Raw genomic sequence first — 19,014 nt, 5'->3', positions numbered from 1 at the left:
CCAGGGGGGAACCTTCCCCTTTTTTATGAAATTCGAATTTGACATATTGCTGAAAAAATAGTCTGAGAACACTTTTAAAGGTATCAATAGTCTTATATTTATGAATAGAATGGGTTAAAATAGCGCGCCAAAAAATTTTGCATCTTGAGTCGGCCTAATCACTAGGTAGGTAATTATGACATTTTTTTATTAAGCTTATATAGAATAAAGTCCTCTGATTGACCTTAGATGTAAAATACCCCACTAAAAAATGTTTCTATGAGGACATTAATCATACTTAAATTAACAAAACAAAATGAAAAAGGTACTACACATAATTATAAATACATATAAAAATAGTGTTAGAATAATGCTTAATGTGCTATTATTTCTTAGGTACCAAAGTTGAATTCTGTTTTAAACATCCTTTCTCATCTGGGAAGAAATCATCAGAACGTTCTACAGGAATAATGCCTGCTTATTATTTCAACACCAGATAAAGAAACATAAAAAAATATAAATAAATAAAAGATCACTAAAGTTGCATTTATTTGGTAATGATAAGAAAATGTTAAAAGGTACAATTATTATCCAACTCCGTAATTACCAATTTAAAAGAATATTAAATTTTAACAAAATCTAGTTATTTTTTTACTTTTTCTTGAGGGTCTTAAGGACATTGATATACTTTATAGGTCATAGGTCTCTTATTGCAAGAGCTCTAATTTTACAAATTAAAAAAATGATAAGCATTAAAAAAATCCAGGAATCTATGCATAATTTGTTCTTGTCTTCAATTTCTGATGATTCTAACAGGTATACCTAATATTTAAATCAACTTTAATAATACTTAGTGTTATTTTTAGGTAAATATGTATATTGTTTTTCTTTAAATGATTAAACGAAAAGTACATTACACCGTGTTCCAGAAAAGCCAAGAAATGACAAAAAATCATAGAGAGTGTATATTTTAGAATTTTTAAGAAATTTTATTTAAATAGCAATAAGTATCAATATATCTTTCAATATAATGGCGAAATTTTAAATATCTCCATCCTGGCTGGCACAGGATGCCAGCAAACCTGGCAGGGTCATACAGGTAAAGAGCAAAAATATTTTGTTTGCCTTAAACTAAGCATTTTAAGTTACCTTATACTAAAATATCCTATACCAGTACATACCAATATCAAATTTAAGTGTTTAAGTCAATTTCAGGGTCCAGGTATGATCCTGCAGGTCCTGATCCCTCAGAAATATTTAAACAGCTCTTGAGACCGCAATTTTTGACCTATAGACTTCAAATTTTAAACATAAGCTTTTCTAACAAGTATGTATGACCTACGGAAATCATATGAAAATCTCCCGCTGTTTTCCCGCCGACCGCTGTCGCCGAAATTTATATTTTACGATTTCTAATCCAAAGTTGACATACAGATGAGCCTATTTCTTATTTATTTTCTGTGTGTATATATAGGGAGGAAGGGGACAATGTGCTGTTTATTATAATAGTCCCCAAATTCACCAAATAGCGTTTTCTTATTTGTAGGCATAACAATTTGCTGGACTTTTATTGAATTTTGATTGGTTAGTTTATTAATTGAGTGTCCAAACGTTTCAATCACTAATTGTAATTTATAGAAGAGGCAATTTTGTGTATTAGCATTGGGAATGTACATTAATTTCTTGGTCATTGTCTAATCCCTATAAATCTCTGATATGTAATACTTTTATTTTATTTTCAATTTACTTGAAAGGAAGCATTTTCTATCTTAAACAATACAAATTCTACTTGTCTTTTTTTAATAAGTATGAAAGCACCTTTGGAATAAGGTTGTTTAATGAAAGGGTGAAGGGAGTAAATAATGCTAACGAATTAAATAAGAATATATATTTGAATTAGGAAACGACATAAAATTTTTTAAACTTCTAGCTTTAATAGGTTCAGATGTGGATATAAGTGGGGCATTCCCCCCCCCCCTCCCCCAATAAAAAAGGTAAAATGGTTCAGATAAGAGCCTAGACATTTAGGGATAATCTTTATTTAAAACTTTTCTTTACTTTTAGTTTAAATGAATATGTGTTTTAAATAAGTAGAAAATAAATTACTTTTATATCTAAAAAAATTGTTATTTTTTGATAGACCCAGTATTTTTAGGGCTTAAAAAAACAAACTTCGCATACTTTCGCATACACAGGGTACACACTTTTCCTCAACAGTTCAGCGGATTTAAGACCAACACGCAACAAGCGGTCAATGGATCCTATAAATAGACATATTTGCAAAATCAAAACTGGTTTTAGCTAAATTGTATCTGCTCCTTCTTCCGGATTATAGAATTTTTAAGAATTTGACTAAAAATGTGTGATAATTTGACTTTAAAATAGCATTTGATGTAAAATGTATATGACCTCTAACACATGAAAGCAGTAGTTGTTTTAAAAACTTTTTTTGTAGATTAATTATAACTCATGAAAATGTCGACGGCGGTACCTTCTGGTTTTAATTAATGCTTTTTTTCTTCAATTTACCTTGAAATCTTAAACTTAGAAAGTAAAAACAGTAATGAAAAATCAACATATTATTTAACTAAACAATTATGACAACATCCATAAAAGCGAAGCACTGATACGGTAGGACAAACGGACATTAACACTTATATAGTGTCAGAACTGAATAATCAGAAAATAAATGTATAAGAGTCGAAGCAAAATTGTAAGTAAATTTGTTGAAAACTGCTTGATTCAGGATAATGTTTATGGACATACTTACATTTTTATGACTTGATTATGCTTGCCATGCTTTCTAAATCGTACCTAATTACTAAAGGAATTACCATGCAAAGTTTGAAATTAACGAAAAAAGCTATCCGTTTATGAAGGACGTACGGACGGACCGACCCTAATTAAAGAAAAGCTTCGTTTTTAAAATGGAAATGTTAGCTTTTTTTAGTGGAACGGTTAGCTTTTTTCCGTTAATTTAGAATTTTCCTATCGATTTAAAACTTTGCAAGGTTATTCCTGTAGTATTTAGGTACGACTTAGAAAGTGTAGCTACTCTAAAATCGTTACCAGAAATTCCGAACGCCCAATTTAAACTGTTGATTTTGAAAAAATTTAAAACAACATATTTTTATGTGATAAAATTATCCGATTGAACTGAATTTTGGGATACTGATTCCTAGGACAACAAAGTACAATGTTATAAGCGATGCATCTCTTTATCAAGTCCTAAAAATGTAATTATGTCCTTAAACATTAACTTGTTTTTAAACAGTTTTTAAAAAATTTACTCATAATTTTGTTTAGACTTTAATAAATTTATATTCTGATTATTCAGTTCTGAAACTTTACAATTGATAATGTTCGTTTGTCCTACGGTTTCATAGCTTGGTTTTATGGATGTTTTCATCCTTGTTAATATAGAAACCATAAGCAATTTAACACTCGAATTTTGTATGAAAGACACAATAGTATAAGTTATCAAACACATAAACAATAGATTGTTGAAGAAATTAGGCATTTAATTGATTATATCAAAGGAAAGTTATTAATAAGTATAGTCTAATTAGTTAAAAACTTAATAGTTCATTATACATTGAATAGTTTTACTATTAAGTAAATTTGTTGCAAAATACAACATACTGTTTAAGGACATTCTTACATTTTGAGGACTTTATTATAGATGTGCCTCGTTTATAACGTTGTACCTTGTTGTAGTATTTATTACAAAAAGGTTTAAAACTTTTTGTAGAATTGCTATGCTTTCTAAATCGTACCTTACTACTAAAGGAATAACCATGCCAAGTATGAAATCAATAGGACAATTATAAAAGGCCTAAATCAATGATAAGAGCTATCCGTTATGGACAGACAGACCAACCCTTAATAAGAAAAGCTTTACTATTAAAATCAAGCATCAGAAAAAGTCTGTTTTTTTTTAAATCATAATTATAGATCCACAACGACCAAAATCTTTGACCTATGTAGATTATGATCACATTTGAAAAAGGTTTTGCCATGTCTTAAATAAGATACAAAATTAAATAAAAATTGTTTTCAATTGCTAAATAATCTTTAATACACCAGACATTAATTTGATGTTAAATTAAAATATACTATATATATCTCTATATAAAAAAATAGCGATTGTGCCCCTAGCATCTAGTTGTTCTGTTTTCTAAGGGGTAGGGCATAAAATCATCCAGAGACTTAAATCTTTAAATTAAATAGCCTGAACCCATCCTGGGTCCTATGTACGTGAAGCTTTCCTAGAGTGTAGAACTAAATCAGCTATCGAAATCTAAAGCTACAGATAAAATGCATACTGTTTACGTACAAAACATATCAGATGATCAATATCAAATTTTTGTCAACTTTAATGCAATTAAAATTAAAAAACATTTACTTTACCTAGTAACTATTAAGTAATAAAATGGTAAATGAAGTGTATTCAAGTATATCTTTTAAAGTAATGTTTTTAAATGAACCTTTCGTGTCATATATTAACCTGCTTACTGTTTCATTATATCAAAATTTTATCCATATAGAATTTAAAATGGTTTAGAACAGAAAAGATAGACTTTTTTTTTGTAATAAACGGCTAAGTATCTAATCAATTAGGATTAGTGCTTTTTATATGACTTTTTATATGCCTAATAATGCATAAAATAACCACAATTATACATACTAAATATGCAGTGTTGAATTGTCTATAAAAATATTGTTTTAAAGCCTCATCAAATATGACAAAATTATATTTACAAGCTTTAAACTATATAGATGATTTTTGATTAAAGGTTATTTTAAAGTCAAATAATCACATATTTTTATTAAAAATCTTTAAAATACTATAGACACGAAGAAGGAGCAGATACAATTTAGATAAAACCAGTTTTGATTCAGCAAATGTGTATATTTATAGGATCCATTGACCGCTTGATGCGTGTTGGTTTTAAATCCGCTAAACTGTTGAGGAAAAGCGTGGGTAAAGTTCTCTGATATTATACATACATCTAATATCACCATGTAAGAGGATTTGCTTGCGCTCTTTTGCGCTTACGAGATCTGGAACCAAACGTAAAATTTTCATTAGAAGAAAATTGTCTATTTTACAGAAATCGGGTATGCTAAGAAAACCATCTACAATTACATCAAAAATTGGAGATTTGACTTCTTTTAAAGGCTAAACGTATAAATTATTACATACTGATTCCAAAAATATATAATACTTAAAAATAGCTTTAAAAATAAAGGGTCCACACTGATTTGAAATGTAGTTTAGTTTACCTTAAAAATAGTTGTTAACAATGATGAAAAGGAACTTAATTCCATACCTCTGGTATAATTACACATGAAATTCTTATTTTTCATAGTAAAGAGCTAATTCTTTCGGCTTTATTTCCAAAAACTTGTGTATATTACTAAACAATTGTTTAAAAGTGTATTTTCCAAAATGTAAAAAACGATTATTTGTCACTCGCTGGAACATAGTGCATTAGTAAGAAGCTAGCAAATTTTTTTTATATTATTATTAAGAAATGAAATATACGGTACGTACGGATATTGCACACTAAGTTATGAAGTAAAAGCATTCGAGTTTGATAAAAATTCAGACGGACATCTCTGGAATCAAAAGTTGCTACTCTACTTTGTATACTGCAGCTATAATTCCCTTTTTTTAAAACTACTTGAATAATTTAGTGCAAGTCAATCTGCCACAGTTCCCTATCTACTTCAACTGGCAGCTGAATCCAGTCCGATGGCCAGAGCTCTCCTGTCTGGTCTTGTTGATATAGTCACACCACAGGCATAAACTAGATCTATATATTGAATAGTGGCTTTATCCCTAGCCTCAAGTACCTCGCCCCAAATAGATGGGTGGGACATGCTCTCCTTTCCACATTTTTTTGTTAAAATATAAGACTTTTTTTTTTGGGGGGGGGGGGGTGATCATAATCTCTAGGCCAATGATATCTCATAGAGGGTTTCTTAATGACAAAGGGGTAGTTGCACGAAAAAAAAAACAGCGATGAAAATAATCTCTAGTTTATTGAATTGTCAAGGTTCTAGTAAGATTAGAAACTCTGAGTCCTAATTGGAATCAACTTTACTTTACAAAAGAAAATTCACTTCTGGAAATTGTCACAAACATTCTAGTCTCCACAGACAGGTAATCATTTATTTAAATTATCAAATTTAAAAGAAATTCATATTTTAAGAGATTGGTATACCTATCTATATATATTACGTAGTTAACAAATATAGACGATAATATAAAAAGCCGTGATTAATAATTTATTTCATTATTATATCTAATTGAACGTAAAATTGTTAAAAAATTTGATATTTTATCGGTTTTAATTCGATGTATACCTTCAATGTGTCCTTCATTATATATTTATGCCATGTTTGTACGTTCGTTGCATGTAAACACAGCTATTCAAGGAATTTCTAAACCATATAATAAACATAGACATTGATGGTACACTACAAATATTAATAATGAATAAATTGTGAATTTTCTTAGTGACATCCCAGAAATCTTACTGCTGTTACTCGAGAAGGGAGGGGAGGGTACCACTCCTAAGGGTGAGGGTGGTAAGGACTCCGACACCAGCAAGGCCTGCAGGATGATCTTCAATAACGTTCTGGCGGTCCTCTTCCAGCAGGTTCATGGCCATGCGAGACACAGGTAAATAAAGTGTATTTTTTTGACGACTAGATCAGCCGTCTTTTATTTTTTTTTGGGGGGGGGGGGAGGCAGGGGGGAGGTATGTGACTTTTAAGGTTTAACAGAATAATAGAGGACAGGTAAAATATAGTTTTGTTTTCTTTAGGATATAAACAATAACTCTATCTTTGTATGATCCTGGAATTAAACCACAATCTATATAAAATAAAAGTAAACACATGGACTTTTCATCTACTGGATGTTTGTATAATTTTTTATTATAGGACTGACGGAATACCAGCCTTGCAGAGCATCCACGCCAATATATCAGTTTTCCTGGACTTGTTACTGTCTAGAAACCAGTTTTTACGCTCCAGCTCTGTACAGCTCCTAGCGCTGGTGGCCTTGTACAAGGGCAGATCTTTTAGTATACAGGTATGGCGGTTTTAATTTATGAAATGAAAAAAGACATAGATAATTTAACTTCTTTTCTGTATATTTTTTTTTATAGAAAGATGGAGTTTAGCTAAGATTTGGGCCTTAATTACATAACTTTTCACAATACAAATGGGGAAAAGGTTTATTTCTCGTTTGTTGTACAATTCTTGGATCTGTAACATTTTATGATTAACAGGAATCCTGTGGGGCCACCCTGTACCTGATATAAACAAACCTAACCTGACCTAAAGTAAAAAAAAACATCCCCCTTACCCACACCCCCCTTTTTTAAATTGTTTCAAAATGGGAAGGTGAATTTCTCTGCTCGACTAATCATTTTGAGGGAAACCACATGTTTTTAATGGAACAAATCTTTTTTTTTTTAATTTCAGGTGTTGAGATACCTGTTCTACAACTGCAACACAGACACAGAGCTGTTGGTTGTTGCAGACTTCCTACCCCGTGTAGAAATATTCCATTTCAACTGTATTCCTGATGTTATCTCACAGGTCAGTCATACTCACACAAGATCTCTAGAATAGTTCTGTTATAATTTCATATTATTATGTGTTTATCAATAGACATAGTATTTTGCTTCACATTAGAAGAAATTTTTACAGGAATTAATTTACCCAGGAAAAGCTTAATCCTAACATATGCGACAATTTATAGCTGACTCATAATGCGAACGAAGTAAAAAAATAATGCCCTTACTTACCAAGATCTGTAAAATGTTTTAACTAATGAGATGTCTTGAATGTTTCGTCAGTATTCTCCTATTGGGCCATTCGGATCATATGTCTCTTGCGTAACCGTATATGTTTATCTAAGTATACACTGAATAATAGTATTTTAGTTGCGTTAATTAAAAGGTTTATTAACAGACATTCACAAATGCAAAAAAATATTGATCACGATAAAAAAAACAAAAAAAAACATGCACATATCAAATTAAAGAGTAGCCAGTTTTGTTTACCTACAAACTTAAATTTTTAAATAGCCAAATATGTATATGAAGTACTAATTTAACATGTTTTTTTTTTTTATAATCATGACTAACAGTTAAAGTATTTATTATAATATTAAAAAGCAAAAATTTGATTTTATTAAATGTAACTTTTATACGTAAGATGATAATATAATATTTTATTTATTTTTAAGTTAATAATATTTGACATTGCTTTTAGTGTCTACGGAGCAGAGATACAAAAATAGAAATCTTCCTGTCAAATCTACTTAAAGTTGTTTCTGCGGAAAATTCGGGAAAATCAGATATCAGGTTAGATATTCATATATATTTTCTCAAAATACATGACATTCTCTTTACACCACCGTTCCACCATTTTTTTTCTGGGAAAGGGGGGGATGTCAGATCCTTCCTCCCCAGCACAATAGCCTGAAACCTTCTTTGGACCATTGCCAAACTTCCCAGAAAATTAAATAACGATCGTTGTAGCCGTTTACGAGATCATTCAACACGCACACAACTAATTATTTTATAGAATAGAATTACCAAAATTATATTTCTTGCTTTAAAAAAATAAAACCAAAAGGAAACTATTTTGTTTTGACCTGAAAAAAATTTGAAAATCATTGGTTTGTCCATAGTCTAGACTTATACTAGACTTCACTTATTTTTCTTCGCTTTTTCATTTCCTTAAATTTGAAGTTTTGGTGTTATTTAAAAGTTATTTTCCTTATTTCATTTTGTAGTAAATAAATGAATTATCTTTCGGAAAGGCTGGGTTAATCACATTCCAGCAGGTATTTTTTGGTGAATATATTTTCTGTTATATATAGGTATATTAAATGAATTTAAAATTTCAAGCGATTATTGACGAAATATCAACAAATGTTTTGTTAAGTTCAAGGTGTAAACTAAAATAACACGGTAAAACACCATCAAATGCTGTAAAATGCAAAAGTAATTTGTTTTTGTTTGTACATAGTACTCTTTAGCCTATTTGTCCCAAAAGAACCTCATTGATAATTCATAGCTGTATCGGGTACTGATAATATTGATCGAAAACTATGAAAAGTAGGCAAAGAGAGGGGTAGGTTTCTGGTAGAATCCGTAAAAATGTTTGTTTTAAGGCTTAAAAATAGTAGTAGAACGATAATATTGACTAAATATGTGTATTTCTTTTTGAAAAGAACTATAGACAAAATTTTTTTTTAAAAAGTTAACATAAATTTTTATCGTTCTACTACTGTTTTAACTTATAACACATAAACTTTACGGATTCTACCAGAAACCTACCCCTCTCTTTTTGTAATTTGTTCTCAATCAAACTCAAAGCGTTTAATCCTAGTCTGATTAAATCTATAATAATGTTTTTATTATTAGGTCCTCCTTTCTAACTGGTCTCCGAAGTCAGCAGCCCCTGCTGATAGAAAGATTGTTGGAACCCAAGCTTGCCTATAATGTTCTTGCATTGGTCCGGCTCTCTGGTCTTAACACTAAACTCAGGTGAGCCAAATCATTATTGTGTTTTGTTTTGTGTTTTATGTTCATTTCAGTGTCAAATCGGGCATGATGTAAACATGTAGGATAAATCAACATACTAAAACTTATAAAAAGTATAATGATTTGCAATTATTTCTTCTAGCTAACATTGACATTAAGTAAAAGCAAAATTGCGTAAATAATTGGAATAAGCTTTATTTTAGCAATTGAACTATCACTGTATTCTCGAACCTAACAGTGAATGTTTACGTCAAGTTAAAAGACATTTCATTTTCCATTAACTTATCTCTGTTTTGCTTTATCTGATAATAACAATAAATGTGTAGAAATAGATGTATAATCCTAATAACTACCTGCCCCAAGTGGCAGTGAATATTTTCGTCTGCTAGCAAATTGCTTTTGTTTTTTTTTGTAGAAAATCGGCTGTGTTTATATTTCCGACGCTATTATCAGATTTCAAAGACCAACTTCAAAATCAGGAGTGGGTCATTGCCCTGAAAGGAGCTCATGCATCATTTTACTTTAATATAATAACTAAGCTGCAAATACAAAAAAGTTCAATAGTTTAAAAAAGCATTTTTTTAGAATCCCCACTTTACACCGAATCTGCCATTGTTTGGTGCAGTTATATTTCACCACCCTGGTGAACCTAACCATGGAAGCTTCCCTTAGAAACAAAATTCTTCATCTGGTAGAAGTTACAATGAGGTAATTAAATATATATATTATATTAGTTGGATGTTACACCAGATTTCCATGTTCTCCAATAAAGTGAAACTCCAAGCGGACAAAAATAACGATCCACCTCATATACCCCATCCCCTCACCTCCTACTGGATGAACAACAATGAAATGAGTCCCATGTTAGCAACCTTAATTGACGACAATTTTTCCCCTGTCATAATTTCCACGTATATTTTATATCCATTTTTATTTTATATTAATTGTAGTAGCGCAGCTATAATTCTATATATTGAGTATATCCGTTAGTACGTCTTATAAATGAGAATTCTACTTACAGTCAACCCTCCCACCACTTTCAATTTATGTTTTAAAAAGATTTTTTTAAGGGGGGGTAGGAGTCCTTAGAGTTGTTTCTCTTGGGAAGGTAGTGTTACCCTCCCTTTAATAGCTATAAACCTTCCCAGGACCTATCAAAAGCTACACTGTAAGGGAGAAACATATCAGTTCAGAGGTTAGCGATGTCCTTCGATAATATAGTCAGACAAAGATAATCAACCTTTTTTTAATATTAGTGCGTTGTTGAAAATATTTTTTAAGCAAGAAAATTATTATCTATAAGTAACTAACTAATGCTTTAGAACATGAATCGTTTAAAACTTCTGAAGAAAAAGTTTTGACTTTAACTGTAAAGAAAGTGATAGCATTGCACTTAATGTTCTTGAAATGAAGGCTTTATTTTCAGAGATTACAAGTATTCGGAATTAGTAACTTAGTAAGCTGACTTTGGCATTTTATTAGGATGTAGATTTACCACGGAGACCAAGTTAATTTTGAACCCACTTATATCAATCCAACCTGGAAAACTATCAAAAACCATTACAAGAAAAGTACAATACCTCCCTTAAAGAGAGTATCACAATCGGCCCAGCTGTTTAAGTTATCCTTTGTTTTATATAATAGTTGTACGAGGATACGTAAATGTAAAATTATTTTTTTTACAAACTTTTCTTTGAACTTATTATAACCCATCTTTTAATAAGCTTATTGATTCCGTTAGAAAACAATCGGATTCGTGATTGGAATGGACAAAAAACAACTTTTTTTTTAACTTTTATGTATTTATTTCTGAAAGTAGAGAACCAACTTCTGAAATTCAATATTTCCAGGATTATTTTGTTTGCAATCTTATGTAATAAAATTCAATTTATTTAGCGAGTTATGTGATCAGAGATTTGGTTCTCAAATCCTGCTCAGATTCATCCTGGAAGCTTCAATCAACTCAGACTTCTCTGTCCATCTTGGCAGCAAAAAAGACGCCAACCAACCACCGAACAGTATCGGCTTTGGCGGCGGTGATAAAAAGACGGATACAGCAAAATTATTCCGTGAAAATTTAAAATTCGGCTCCATGCCAGTTCAACCGTTGGGATCAACCACCGTTTTCCATTCGGGTATTATTGGCGGCGGCAAAGTGCCGCCATCCCGTGATGGAGACACGCCGGCGGTGATTGGATGTGAAGAAACAGCGATGGAATTGCGGGACCATATTTCTGGGTTGTTGTTGCGTCTCTGCAGGGCCTGTGGAAATGAGGTTTGTCTTTTTACTTTTTACTAAAAGCGCAGCTACTCTATACCTAGTGAAAGTCCGTTTCTGGAATGGAATCTTTATTACTTGGATCTAACACCAAATTTTCATGTTCCTAAAAAAGTGATCCTCTTAGCAAGCTCGCTACGATCTTCCCCATCCTTCCATCCCCCCTTCCCCCCCTTTGCCCCATCTCCCCTTTTACTGGATGAACGGCCCAACCAATAACCGACAGGGGAAATAGAAAACAAAATTAACAACAATTTTTATTTTGCATTAAATCACTTATGTTCTATGTACATTCATTGTTTCTGAGTCTGTCACTATAAGATCTCTGAAAGGACTTCTTTTTTTATAGAAAATATACATAAAAATTATACTTAGCACATGTTTATTGTCTCTATTTTCAAGAAAATAAGTATTAAATGTTATGAAATTAAAAACTGAAAAGTTATAACATTTTACAGAGCGGAATCATGAGTTTTTAAAAATAGACTTTCCGTGTACTTATAAAATGCATTTTGCATTATAGTGCAACCTTCCAAGGCAACTTTCAATATTAGATTTTAGATAGAGTGCCAATTTTAAGTTTAAGAATTCATCATTTAAAGGAATAATTTTTCTTACCTTTTCCTACGGGATCTAGGCTTAGCTGGATTTTTAGCTTACAGAAAAATATTTTTTTTTTACAAATGGGAAAGTTATAGAAACTTTTCTTCGAGTAAAATATCCTTATTCAAGTACTTAAAAGATCCGTCTAGATATCATTTGTCTACTACATATTTCAAAGAGAGACAGGAAGAGAATGGGGGAGGATTCTAAAAGTTTTGATATTGAAAAAAAACTGTCATATCCAAAGTTGTTACCTTAGATTCTTAAAATGTCTTAATTAATAAAGTTTAATCCTTAGGTAGTATAAGTTAAGTTTAAAAAGTTACAGTAAGCCCAACTAAAGCTAAAATGATAAACATATAGAGAGAAAAAATCACAGCAAAAATAGTTAGAAATTTGCTAGTTTTAATCAACACCCAAATAAGTTGTTCGTTCTTATGCATTGAAACAAACAAAATTTCTTGTTTCACAGCAATTGACAAACTTTTTTTGTAATTCTATTCCATTAAAAATCTTTTTACCTTTGCTTTTTTAATTTCAATATTAATTTCAATATTATTTCTTAACATTTTAATCACATAAGAATTTTTTTTATTATCAAGTGCTAAACGCATATTGTCATTTAAACTTTTCTTTAGATTTTAGTAGCTAAGATACTTTTTAACTCCCTTAGGCTGTTATTTAGTTTTTAATAAGTTTTATAAACACGTTTTAAAATCTACTGAAGAGTATTTTTTATCATCCTTGGGAATGTTCATCAATAAATCGTCTATTGTGTTACCCTAGTATATGAACCCTGAGTTTTCTTTAAATTGTAAAGGATTGCGAATTTGTTTGCTAAACCATCTTTATCTCTAACCAAATAATTTTCAAATGCTATGTAATATCTTGATGGTAATAAAGCAAAAAGTATATATTCCTAGAAATACAATTATGAAATTTCTGGGTTTTCCTTGCACTAGCAGAATTAAAATCACAATTCATAGAATACTCAGATACTTTATGATTAATCAAAACTTTTACTTTTTACATTCAACTTGCATGACAAAAACCAATTCAAGTATAATTACAAAAACATAATTCACTTAATTTTTTCCTTGTTTTAATTAGTTTAAGTACATTAGAATTTAAAAGAAAGAAGGATGACAATATCTATAAGAAGCGAAGCATAGAAACATGAACACACACTTAAAGCTAAACAGACGGACTGACAAATTAATTTATAGAATAAATGGTCTACAATAGATTTATTAGATGAGCTGTCAGAATCAGAAGTCTGTCCAACCAAAAAAGGCATTTCTTGCTGTTTATGTTAAGTCATATAAGAAATTCAACTTTAAATAGAATAAGAATTCTAAAAAACTGCAACCAAAGGGAGAAGTAGCTTGTGCTTGTATTGCGTAAAATTCGTGAGTAAGCTTCAGTCAAAAGCGATTATTAAGTCTAAGTGTTCTTAATATTGACAAAACGCATAGTATAATTAAACTCATATTTAATAACACTTAGACTTAATAATCGCTTTCGACTGAAACTTAAACATGATTTTACGCAATACAAGCACAAGCTACTTCTCCCCTTTAAAAAAAACTGGAATATTATGGCCGGAATGTTCCTTCGCTAAAACCTATTTGTCCAATTTTCTGAGATGAAATCTATATGAATTGTATTTATTTGGTCAACTGTCAAACTTTTATTCTTAAGACTAACATCTGTAACTATCATTGCTAGGTAATACATTTTTCTAAGAAGGTTTCTTTTATTCTAATCATATGTAGGTATAAAAAAATTTATTTAATATTCTAAAAATATATGAAATTATAATAATATATTTTTCCATTTAGGATTTTTTTTTTAATCTTATTGCTTGGTGAAATGTAAATATGTACACACTCAACTCAAGTATATTTATGCGTTTAATCATTATGTTACAACTAGCGGCTACTCCCTTGGCATCTAGTAGCTCTGTATTCATAAGGGGCAGATGGAAAATAGCTTTAAACCATCCTATGACTTATATCTGAAACTAATTTAGATAGGTTAGGTTAGGTTAGGTTAAGTGAAGATTAGACGAAGATTGGTACCTGTAGGGATAAGGCCACAGTTAAAATATTTTTATATGGAGGGGGGGGGGGTGTCAGTAGTAAAAAATAGGTAATATTTTTTATTTTAGGAGGAAGGCTACAAGAAGCTTGCTCTGCAGCTGGTTGAGATGGTGTCCCCTGACATCATGTACAATGGCATTCCCTGGCCAGAGGAGGAGTTCATCAAGGTCACCATGGAGAGGGACCTCGAGATTTCCAGGTATCCATGTGATTTACTCGGCTTTTATTACAGATAGACGGGTGAATTTTGTGCATCTACTCTATAATTTAGTCCGTCGGTCTATCTCTATTATGTAGTGCACCGTATTAATCGAAATAAAACATGTTTTGATATTAAGATACTTTAAAAAAATGTATATATCTAACTTGATTTGCCAGTCCGTCTCTTTAGATATAGAGGTATACAAATTTCTACAGGGGAAATACGTTTACAGTTGCTATTAAAGATAGATAGACAGCCGAATCTTTGATATAAAAAAAATTGGTTCACAAATTCTCAAAAAAAACCTTGTTCATCTTATTGTGAACCCTTTTATTTTTCAAGTTTTATACTTTTTACTTTATACAAATAATGCAATTATGTTCTTGTAGGACTATTGAAAACAATCCTATATTATGGACGCTATTGGAACTGTTGGCAAGACACAAACCTGCTCTGTCATACTGTTCTGTACTTGTCAGGTAAGCATTAAGCCTATCTTTTTTTTCATAGGATTATTTTTTTGTGCTTAATTTTCAATTTTTATGATAAACAAAATTACCACTTCTGTGACTAGATTGCATATAGTGGTTTAAACGTTTAGACATTCAACTTGATGAACCAACTAAGCAAATTCAATAAAAGTATCTAAAGTTGTGGAGCCATTAAATAAGAAAGTTACAATAAAACTTAAGGGCCTAATTTAACAGCCCAATGTCCTTTCATCTCTGATGAAGATAGACAATACACCTTCTGTAGTTTATTTTTTTTGGTTGAGAAGATTGAACTCTGCTAATTTGAACCAATCAATCAAGATTAGAAAAAAAGATTTTATACCAAAAATAATAAAACTTCGGTTCAGTATAATTTACGGTCTTCTCCATAGCTGACATAAACTACCCTTATTGTTGTTTATATTTAAAAATTACTTTTTAGAGGAGTGATGTCTGTTTGCATCAGTCATTGGCAGAGCGTTGCTGCCTCAAGATTACTCAACTATCCACAACAAATAGGAAAATATCCAATAATGAATAATTCAATCTTAGACTCGTTTTATGGCCCTATTTGCAAACATAATATTTCGTTGATTTAACTATAAAATATTTTCATTTTTCTTACTATGAATATTTTTAATACAGAATAAGCACAGACATTCATACTTTATTTTACATCAGCTGCTACGCCCTTAGAGGCATCTAAGGGCACTTAACGTAGAGGGGGGGGGGGTGTCACCTCTCCTCCACTTAAATCTTTTTTTCCCGGAGCGATTTCTCTTAAAAGATGGTGTAGGTTGGTTATGAGTCAAGAAATCCTATTTTAACACCTAACTGTTCTTTTCTTTTACTTAATCTTTTTATAATGGATAATATAACCCATAGAGATGACAAAGAGAGTGATTACACTGATGGGCGTAGGACAGTTTATACCTGGACACCTGGCTCTGGTAGCACAGGTCATTCATATCCTGGATCCTGCACAGGTATAGATATACTGTTACTTAGCATCTGGAGAAAATTGTTTGGAAAAAACATTTATTTATTTTGAGCTGTGAATTACTATTACATCGTATGTATATTACTAGCGGCTTCGCCCCCTAGAGGCCTTTAAGGGCACTTGGAAGAGGAGGGTATTGAATCCCAAAACCCATATTTAAAAAAAAAAGTAAAAAAAGATATTTTTTTTTGGGGGGGGGGAGGATATCTGAATATCATTATGTTTATATCTGGATATTATTATATATATATATTAAGTTGAACTGTATAGTTATACTGGTGGATATCTGGAATTATATGAGAGGAAATATTATATCTGGATATTATTTTATTTAAATATTTAGTTCAACTGTATCTTGGTGGATATCTGGAATTATATGAGAGGAAATATTATATCTGGATATTATTATATTTATATATTTAATTGAACTGTATACTGGTGGATATCTGGAATTATATGAGAGGAAATTTTATATCTGGATATTATTATATTTATATATTTAGTTGAACTGTATCCTGGTGGATATCTGGAATTATATGAGAGGAAATATTATATCTGGATATTATTATATTTATATATTTAGTTGAACTGTATAGTTATACTTGTGGATATCTGGAATTATATGAGAGGAAATATTATATCTGGATATTATTATATTTATATATTTAGTTGAACTGTATAGTTATACTTGTGGATATCTGGAATTATATGAGAGGAAATATTATATCTGGATATAATTTTATTTATATATTTAGTTCAACTGTATCCTGGTGGATATCTGGAATTATATGAGAGGAAATATTATATCTGGATTATTATTATATTTATATATTTAATTGAACTGTATAGTTATACTGGTGGATATCTGGAATTATATGAGAGGAAATTTTATATCTGGATATTATTATATTTATATATTTAGTTGAACTGTATACTGGTGGATATCTGGAATTATATGAGAGGAAATGTCCCTGGACCCAGCTCTTATTCTATTTGTCACTCTACTGGACAGGTCTACAGAAACTTTGGAACTTATTCAGACTTTAAAGTGAGTTTTACTTTATCTTTTTATATTGATACAAATTAATAATAATGGATTATAATAAAATATAAAAAAATTTGATGTTACAAAAATCTACTAAAATTTTTTGAAAAAATCATCCAATTTGATATGTAAAAATCATTTGTATCTTAGATTTCATATAAAGGCTGAAGCCAACCTATGAAAGATTGTGTTTGTTCTCAATATCATCTTCCTCCCTATGTATTGTGTAACTATGACTAAATAATTAAAAATTTCAGCCTTACTGTGATCGGTTACGAATGGTGATGCTTGCTAACTTGGAAAAGGTTGCTGATTTATTTAAGGTAATTTCTCGTATTCATTCAAAGCCGATTTATATATTGTGGATTAGAACTGATTCTCTAGCATCTTATTATATCCAGTTTTCTACGAATATAAAAATGTACATGTATAAGATTAAAACCAGTTTTTTTTAGCCCTAGCCTTCGACATCTCGGTTTTAATTTAATTGTACATTTTATATCCGCGGAAAGCTGTTTATAATACGATGCGAGAAATAACTATTCTAATTCTTTGCCATCAAATATGCATCGAGAATGAGAAAACTGATAATAGCGTAGCTTCTCTATAACACAGTTGTCAGTTCCTACGGTTAATTTAGTTACGTATAATATATCCATATTTCTTATAAATTATTTTAATATGATTTTGAAAACTAATCAACTTTTACACTAAAAAAAGTTAAATTTAGTGACTTATTATCAACTAGCGGATGCGTCACTAGCTTTTTACGGACACTAAATTCAACGGGGTAGGAAAGAATGGGAAAATAGATGTAAATCATCTATGCTTTGACTTTACTAATCTTCTATTCTTTTTACTAATAAATATGCTATTTGCATGATATTGCTGCGCTACTTATTGATATTTATGCCCTAGTTATAATAATAATTTTATTTTTAGTTGTATTTTGTTGAGAGTGCAAAGAAAGAAGTACTAAATGGACAACCAATTCCTGATCCCACCCAACATATCAATGGAACAAGCTGATAATATTATGTGTCTATCCTTGTAGATCCTCCCTGTACTCAATAAAATGTTATTTTCATATCATAGACGTTCAAGGGGTGGGAGTGATGGGTTGTTTAGTGTTTACCCCCCTAAAACCTGTTATTTACACCCATGAAAAAAAGGTTGAACGTCCTTTGTTCATGTTGTCAAATTCTGTTCCTCTTAAATTATTACTTTTGCATTACCTTTACTCACATCATTAAACACTGGGATAAACCAATATACTTCCCCAATAATAACAAAGAATAAAATTACCCCATCTCCGTAGATTGAAATTATCGGTTGAAAAGTTTGGACACTGGTGATTTGAACAGTATTCAAGCTTTAATAAAAGTGCTCAAATTTAAAGCCAGCGAATGAGAGAACTTGATTATAAAACTTTATTATACAATCCTGATAAAAGAGCACCTATATATGTTTTGGCTATTTTCTTTAAAAAAATCCTAGTAGTTACCTTACCTTGGCGGACGTTATTTCACACCAAGAACTTCATAGTGATCATTGGAACAGCACTAAATACTTTAAAGAATAACTTAGTACCTGATTTTATATAATGCATTGATAATTTTGTTCCCAAAAATGGTCTTTAATTATGAATTGAATGAATTGTTCCGTTTGTAATTATTTGTGTTAAGCACATATTAGTTTATGTATCATGTATGTAGAAAAAATAAACTTTATTATTTGGA

At 30.6% G+C, this 19,014-nt stretch overlaps 1 protein-coding gene across 2 annotated transcripts in view; it reads left to right on the top strand.

The window, feature by feature from the left end:
• omd (integrator complex subunit 5 omd) overlaps positions 1–19,014 on the top strand; it is a 25,194-nt gene extending 6,180 nt beyond the window's left edge. The window contains exons 8-26 of one of the 2 annotated variants that reach the window (XM_080152677.1): positions 376–448; positions 750–795; positions 5,680–5,785; positions 6,042–6,148; positions 6,506–6,670; positions 6,934–7,084; positions 7,480–7,596; positions 8,275–8,366; positions 9,435–9,557; positions 10,140–10,262; positions 11,451–11,829; positions 14,606–14,736; positions 15,129–15,218; positions 15,673–15,749; positions 16,116–16,216; positions 17,153–17,278; positions 17,533–17,598; positions 18,218–18,338; positions 18,836–19,014. In XM_080152677.1, the coding sequence (XP_080008803.1) occupies positions 376–448; positions 750–795; positions 5,680–5,785; positions 6,042–6,148; positions 6,506–6,670; positions 6,934–7,084; positions 7,480–7,596; positions 8,275–8,366; positions 9,435–9,557; positions 10,140–10,262; positions 11,451–11,829; positions 14,606–14,736; positions 15,129–15,218; positions 15,673–15,749; positions 16,116–16,216; positions 17,153–17,278; positions 17,533–17,598; positions 18,218–18,304 (2,160 nt within the window). In that variant the 3' untranslated portion in view covers positions 18,305–18,338; positions 18,836–19,014. Of the gene's footprint in view, positions 1–375; positions 449–749; positions 796–5,679; positions 5,786–6,041; positions 6,149–6,505; positions 6,671–6,933; positions 7,085–7,479; positions 7,597–8,274; positions 8,367–9,434; positions 9,558–10,139; positions 10,263–11,450; positions 11,830–14,605; positions 14,737–15,128; positions 15,219–15,672; positions 15,750–16,115; positions 16,217–17,152; positions 17,279–17,532; positions 17,599–18,217; positions 18,339–18,674 lie in introns of both variants that reach the window. The other variant, XM_080152676.1, reaches the window with a different exon arrangement.

The sequence above is a fragment of the Acartia tonsa genome, chromosome 3 (genome assembly GCF_053477335.1).
Source record: "Acartia tonsa isolate MP-2025a chromosome 3, ASM5347733v1, whole genome shotgun sequence".
NCBI lineage: Eukaryota > Metazoa > Arthropoda > Copepoda > Calanoida > Acartiidae > Acartia > Acartia tonsa.
Note: the sequence above shows the minus strand (reverse complement) of the source record. Positions and strands in the feature narration are given on the sequence as shown.